At 46.0% G+C, this 7,388-nt stretch overlaps 1 protein-coding gene across 1 annotated transcript in view; it reads left to right on the top strand.

The window, feature by feature from the left end:
* LOC106814741 (serine racemase-like) overlaps window positions 1-929 on the top strand; it is a 17,400-nt gene extending 16,471 nt beyond the window's left edge. Inside the window, exon 4 of the mRNA XM_014819091.1 lies at window positions 609-929. Coding sequence (XP_014674577.1) covers window positions 609-847 — 239 coding nt within the window. The 3' untranslated portion in view covers window positions 848-929. The remainder of the gene's footprint in view (window positions 1-608) is intronic.
* Window positions 930-7,388: the final 6,459 nt, after the last annotated feature.

Here is a 7,388-nt window from a genome sequence, read left to right as displayed (position 1 = left end):
TGCACCCTTAGATTTTTACAGCAAAATTAAAATCTAAGCTTAGCTAATAACCGTAAATCAGCTAACGTGATTTTTTTGGTCACTTATCCGTGAAAGCCTTGTCTCAGACCCACCACCTCTACCACACTGTCGACGTCGATCAAGAGCTGCGCCCGTCGCTCATCATTACATAGTTGAGTCATGAAATTTTGCCCCCCCCCTAGAAATTTTCTCAGCCTACGGCCCTGGAACCTAACTAGGCTACTCACCTTGCAAGGAGAATAGCTAAGCTGGGTTTCTCACTGATATTACCCACACACTGTAAGAAACATGACATGGGGCACAGATCATTCAAATGCACTATATATATATATATATGTCTTGCCTGAGCTCAGCTGGATTCTCTCCTACCTGGATTAGATTCCTATCTAGCTGGGCTGGATTCTCTCCTACCTGGATTAGATTCCTATCTTGCTGGGCTGGATTCTAATCTCTGGATTTCACTGCTAAAGCCTTGTGACACGCGCGATTGCTAACGCTCGCGCAGTGTGCTTTGAATTAAAGTTGCTGAGGTGCGCCAGGCTTGAGAGTGGGCCGCCGCAGTAACGCGTGACCTTTCCTCGCCACAGGTCAACACACGTTCCTACACTGCCGGCAGTTTGTCGACGACATTGTTCTCGTAGCGGACGAGGAGATCATCAGCGCCATGTGGAAACTTTACGACGGCGGCCTGAAGGTGGAGCCATCGGGCGCTGCCGCTCTCGCTGCCGTGCTCACGGGCAAGATCCCAGACGTGTCCGGAAAGAATGTCGTCGTGGTCGTATCCGGTGGCAACGTAACTCCGGAGGAACTGTGCGGCATGAAGTGACGTGGCTGGAATCCCGAGGGTGGGTGGGGGGTGGGGCGCTCACCTTTTTTGGGGGTAGGGGTGCTCCACCTAAATGGGAAAGTTGAGGGCAAAAAGATGGCTTGACGGTGAAAACATGGGGCATTATTTTACGAGCCTCTTAACTTCCTTAATTAACCCCTTAATTAAGCCTCTTACTTCCATGACCTGTGGTAAGATATCGTACATGTGTATATATGCATGCTGCATGTGCGCATTTATAGTATGTGAGAGCTTTTCTACCAAGAGTCCATAATAGAAAATTCGATTATAAAAATCTATAGATTTTTAAGATAATTAAAATCTAAGATCATTAAATTCTATAGAATTTTCTATTATGGACTCTTAATGTCTTCATGTGCAGGCACAGTACAGGAGCCCTTTGTCAGAAACAAAATTAGTCTTAATATTAGTCTTAACATTAAATTTTTCTCTTAGACCGTCGACAGAAACGCTGCGAAGTTACCTGACTGAAAAATCGTAGCAGATTTTCTGATAACAATACGAAACAAAGCGCTGTCGACGGTCTACGAGAAAATGTTATTGTTAAGACTAATGTTAGGACTAATTTTGTTTCTGACAACGGGCTCCGGGTATATAAATGGGATGTGTTGTTGTGTGGTGACGGTATTTCTTCACCCGCATATATCGTGCTGCGTGTAGTACATGTACATCTGTGGCACAGATCCGTGTAAACCCAACTACGTACATATGCTACACACATAGAAACCACTGCCTACACACAGCCTACACGCCCATGCAAGCTTTGAGTGTGTAATCCAGCGCTACTAGGGATTTTTTTTATTAAACGTACTAGTATATTTGTGTACGTGTATGTCTGCGTGTGCACTCAAGATATAGGTGTACGTATATGTACGTACGTGCATGTGCGTGTGTGCGTGTCCATGTTGTTTCTCCTCGAGGGCAAGTCCAAGGAAAGGTCCCCTTTCGGTCCCATACGTAACGCACCATGTTTAATTACAGCTTTTTCTGAATTACCTGTGTGTCTGCCAGTGTCAGTCTATACCCTTCTATACACACCCAGCTATCTGTTACTCTACGTGCCTAGTTTCATGCAGGGTAACAGGCATGTGACAGAGCAAAGGGCTAAGGTTAAGAGCTTCTTAACCTGTGGTTCATGGACCCCTTTGCTCAGGGGGTCCGTGAACCAGGCGCATGCAAAATCGTGTGTTTATTTGCTTATGTGCATTTTCTGGGGAGGGGTCCGTAGCTTTCACCAGACTCAATGCGGTCCATCAGCCATGACTCAAAAAAGGTTAAGAACCACTGTAGAGCTAAGATGGACCAGTAACTCGCTTCAGTAAAGCTAGTACACGCCGTGTGTTGTCGTTGTGTTTCAGCACTCAAGTTGGCCGCTCGAGTATTTATTCCTCACACTTCTGCGTTATCCCCCGCCGCACTTTGTGTGCGACTGACAGATACGTACCACTGCCGACCACTGTAGCATTTATAGTCTTGCGTAGTCGGGAGGGTTGTGATGACGTGTAGTCGCATGCACGTGTGTAGACTTAGCTGAATCGAGGGGAGGTATTCAGGGCCGTAGGACGAGCAAATTCCTAGGAAAATTCCTACGAATTTCATGGCTCAACTGTGTAATGATGAGTGACGGGCGCAGTTCTTGATCGACGTCCATAGTGTGGTAGGGGTGGTGGGTCTGAGACAAGGCTTTCACTGATTTAAGTGACCCCAAAAAATCACGTTAGGGTTGTTTCCGATTATTAGCTCAGCTTGTTTTTTAATTTTGCTTCAAAATCTAGGTTCAGAGCAGCTGCCCTTTGCCCCCTCCCTCCTCCCCACAGGCTACGGCCCTGGTATTCGGCGTATGGCTGTGATGATGACTATAGTGGCTGACGTTGAGGGCGGTCGCCGACTGTAATGATGGTGGTGTGGTGATGGTACCAGCCCGTGGAAACACTGATCGTGTCTGCTATGGCCGCGGATAACCGTTCACTGGCCTCTCTCTCTCTCTCTCTCTCTCTCTCTCTCTCTCTGGCAGGCTAACATATGCGTGCGACGTCATGTGTGGCGGAGAGAGCCGTAAGCCGTAAGGTGGCGGCGGCCGGGGTGGGCAGGCTTTTATTACGGACAAGGAAAATATACGGCTTGTCCGATGTTTGCGCACGGAAAACAGCGTCCGAATTAAGCGAACGTGCGGGGCGTTTGTCCGTCCGTCCGTCTAATATTAGAATGTGCGTTGCTAGGTTGGTGCCCCTATACACTTAAAACCTGTTCTAAACTGGATGCCACTCAGCATAAAGCTGCGAGATAGGTTTCAAAAACTATCATGATAGTTCTGAAGTTGTTTTGGCTCAACTCGATTGGCCTCTACTTCGTGTGCATTTTCTTCAACATTTCATAAAAATGATCATGGTCAGGGAAAGGTTGGCATTCCATCTTGCTTGATGAAGTCTATTTGTAGCACTCGATCATATAATCGTGATTATTGCTTTCGGCACGTGCCATCTTCAAAGGATCCATTTAAGGTCACCTTCCTTGTTTCTGTCATTCCGTATTGGAATTGATTATTCTCTACCTTCCTCTTTAGTTAATTGCAAATTTGAGGCTTTTTCTACTGCAATCCGCAGTGTTGATCTGTTTATTTGATCAACTTTGTCTCTTTCTGTCTCCGATGTAGTCCCTTGGACTTTAAAGACTAATATTTATGAGGAGGTTATTAGGTTGCGTTGTGAATTGAATCAAATGATCAAGAGCAACTAACTAGCAAAATCATGCTAAAATTCGTGTTGTTGCCAATAAACTGTCATACTTTGCCGCGAGGCGGCGCTGTACGCTGTTACGTCATCATTGGTAGCGGAGTGCTCGGTTGAGACGTTTAGGAGTAATTTCGTAAGTTTACATTTGTTTTTACTGATTTTAGTGCATGTTATCAGTGAAGCGTTGGTGGTGCTTTGAAGAATTTCGTTGGCTGTACGTGAGAATAGGTACGGTATGGCTCATTTGCTTAGTTCTTGCATGATAATTGATATGTCCTCGCTCCGCGGTTCGTTTTTCATCAGCTGCTTTCTCTGTCGCTGTGTAGGTGCCAGCGCTATGATTATGAGAGCATGAGCAAGTGAACCAAGCCTCGGTACGACTCAAACGTTCTCATGCACTGATATATAACATCGACTTCGTGTTATTCATGCACTTTAACAGCGACGTTGTCGTCTGTTTGTGCTTATTATATAGAGGAGCGGATGGTTGTGTGTTATAAGGTATGAAGTCTGGTGATAAGTGATACTGGCTACTGCTTACAAGTTACAGATTAGTACAACCACGATTACAACAGGCTAGTGTTCGTAGTAGTAGTACTACTACTAGTTGTAGAATGTATTTAGCTACCACTTGTATTTAGCTGCGATAGTTAAGTAGGGGTAGTCTTCTCCGTGCACAGTAGGGTGGTAGGGGCTGTATTAAGTACAGCTGTATGTGTATGGGCACTACATCTGGCGTAACACAACTATTGTCGTGATCCACACATTTTTGCAATTGTCACATTAATGCTTTTCTTGCGTGATACCTCACGAAATGTCTTTTGTAGCCATGCAACGCGGCTCACAATTTGCAGTGGCGATGTAATAAATATTATTGGTAGCATATACTAGGGTAGTGCTGCTTCTGGCCATTCTAGCATAGAACGTGACCTTTTTCTGACCTGTCGACATACATGTGTAGATTGCAATATCTAGGTGTGGATCTACTCCTTCAGTGGGTGCACTGCTTTGCTCATACTATCCCATTCATATCTGTGCCAATGTACAGCCTTATAACTGGAGCTCTGGCCTACCAAGCATCGCTAGATATGAGTTGCATTTCCCAATCTTCTTCTTGTCGGGTCACTACACTACACTCGACCTAGCCACTGCAGCACACAGGACCTGGCACAGTGGTTGAGAACCTCAAGGTCTCCAAGTCTACAGAGCTCTTGTTATAGGGACATTACATGAGATGTCCTCATATCCCAATAAAGTATTAAAACGCGGCAACTGAATATATCCAATCCAGCTCTATGGCAAAGGTTACAGCATCCCACATGTTTTGTGGCAAGGCTCAATTATCCTGTACAGCTCTGATACCATGCTATCCCATACAGTTCTCTGACCATGTTATTCCATACAGCTCTGTGACCAAGCTATCTCGTACAGTTCTGTGACCATGCTATCCCATACAGTTCTGTGACCATGCTATCCCATACAGCTCTATGATCATGCTATTATGCACAGTTCTGTGATCATGCTATAATGCACAGTTCTGTGACCATGCTGCACTGTGCTGCTCTGTGACCATACATATTATCCTGTACAGCTCTTTAACCATGCTATCCCATACAGTTCTGTGACCGAGCTATCCTGTACAGTTCTGTGACCATGCTATTCCATACAACTCTGTGACCATGCTATCCCATACAGTTATGTGACCCGTATCATTCATTATAATTATATAATTGTGTTTTGTAGCGCTTGCCAGCTGGCCTATACCATGCAGTACCTGCCATTCAGTAAGGCAGGCTATCCTGGACAGCCTCCGGGCGGGGGCATAGTATCTTATGACCACTGCTTATCCCACTTTTGTTTACTCATGCACAGTCTATCTTCCACGCTAGATGTTTATACTGCAGGGAGCAGCATGGCGGGCTATATATGTACTGTGGGGGTAGGTGCAGTGACCGACCTGCCGTGCTGGCAGCATGTAGACTGTGAGATCTGCGGTGAGCAAGGCGTAGTAGCTAAGCACCTAATCCCATGGTGGCGTACTACTGTATATGTGTGTATGAATGCTCAGCAATGCTCAGCGTTTCATTTTCTTCGTCTGTAATGTAGTTACGTTTATGGTTAGCTCTAGAACTATAGCCCTTCGCTCTGCCACAGGAAACGACCCTTCACTCAGCCCTGTGGCGGGGCGAAGGGCTGTAGTTCTAGAGTTAGTTTAGGGTGTGTTGGCTGGCATTAATGGGACTACAAGTTAACAGTACCCCGACATCATTCACCGAGTCACTGACACTGTCTATGGTAACAATTAGTAGCACGTGTCAAAACATCCGTTCGGAATTCCAACTCCCGAAGTTTCTACGCCCAGTTCTTGTGTGTGACTAGTTGTCTTAATCATTCCCTTCCCCTTGTGAAACATTAGGTCACTATGTTCAGTTCCTCGGACCACAACTCATGATATTCTCAACAACGTCGGTTCCCATTTCTGCTTACAGACTCGGCTGGCTCTTTGTATATATGCCTGGTGTTTTAATATGCCTGGTTGCTGATTGCAATTCTACACATTCCGACAAGATCAATCATTTATTACGTGCCATCACTGTACTATGCTACCATCACGCTATTATAGATATTTTGTGTAACGTATAATGTAGTGTACATATGATCAGGAGTTAATGAGACAATTGTCTCATTAACTCCTAATATAATATATGTGGTTCTGAAAATAAAGGTCATTATATTTTTTTTTAAATATTACGTTTTATTCGCAGGGACGAAAAGGCAGCAGGAACCAGCACTAGCGCAGCCATGTGGATAGGCCTGGTGCTTTTCCTTGCCCTGGCCACAACCGGTAAGTACTTATATATTTATAAATAAGCGCGATTCTATCTTTACTTGTCCGATAACAAGGCCTCCTACGCAACACACGCACACGTGTACGTGTCTCGGCGTTGTCTGATGTTGGTTTTTTTCTTTCAAAACCAACATTGCAATTTGCATTGTAGATTCAAGGCAAAGATTCGTTGAGTCATATCTCATGTGAAGGTAGGCATGGCTGGGCTCAGAAGCCTGGGTCAATTATGCTGCGTGTGGTTGGACCCATTAAGTCAACCTCAAGAATTCGTACACATCATTCTAGTGTGTGTAAACAAACATACGACGACACAAATACAAGAAAAGTAGGGAAAAGAAGCCCGCGACGGAACAGCATAGCTCTCCGAATAATTAAGAACTGTTCAGCATCTTCCCATTAATTATACCCTCCTAGAAAATCATGACAGACCCTGTGGGTGATGCGGAGCGACCGGTCTCCTGTGGTGAGATCTAAGGCACCGGTACGGACCTCGCTACCGACGATGAGGCAACCGCAGGGCTGACCGAAATTTTTTCCGCGGTCTACGATCCGAGCGTTTTTTCCGCCTTCGCCAGAGAGTGGCGGCGCGTTTACGAGGGATGCTGCGTGGATCGGATTACGTCTCCTGGCAGCGCGCGTAAATGGGTCGCAGTCTCGCAGAGTTTACCGGCGCGGCGGGATGTATACCTCCCTCCTCAGGCTCCTCTATATGCGATTGTGCCAACCCTCCTCTATATGCGATCGCGCCAACCCTCCTCTATATGCGATCGCGCCAACCCTCCTCTATATGCGATCGCACCAACCCTCCTCTATATGCGATCGCGCCAACCCTCCTCTATATGCGATTGCACCAACCCTCCTCTATATGCGATCGCGCCAACCCTCCTCCTCCATCTTCCTCGCGCTCGCGGTGGTGCGCTGCTCACTGTTTCTTGCTAGG

This window comes from Priapulus caudatus, unplaced genomic scaffold (assembly GCF_000485595.1).
Source record: "Priapulus caudatus unplaced genomic scaffold, Priapulus_caudatus-5.0.1 Scaffold971, whole genome shotgun sequence".
Lineage (NCBI taxonomy): Eukaryota > Metazoa > Priapulida > Priapulimorpha > Priapulimorphida > Priapulidae > Priapulus > Priapulus caudatus.
The sequence above is the reverse complement of the archived record's forward strand: the minus strand, read 5'-3'. Positions and strand labels throughout refer to the sequence as shown.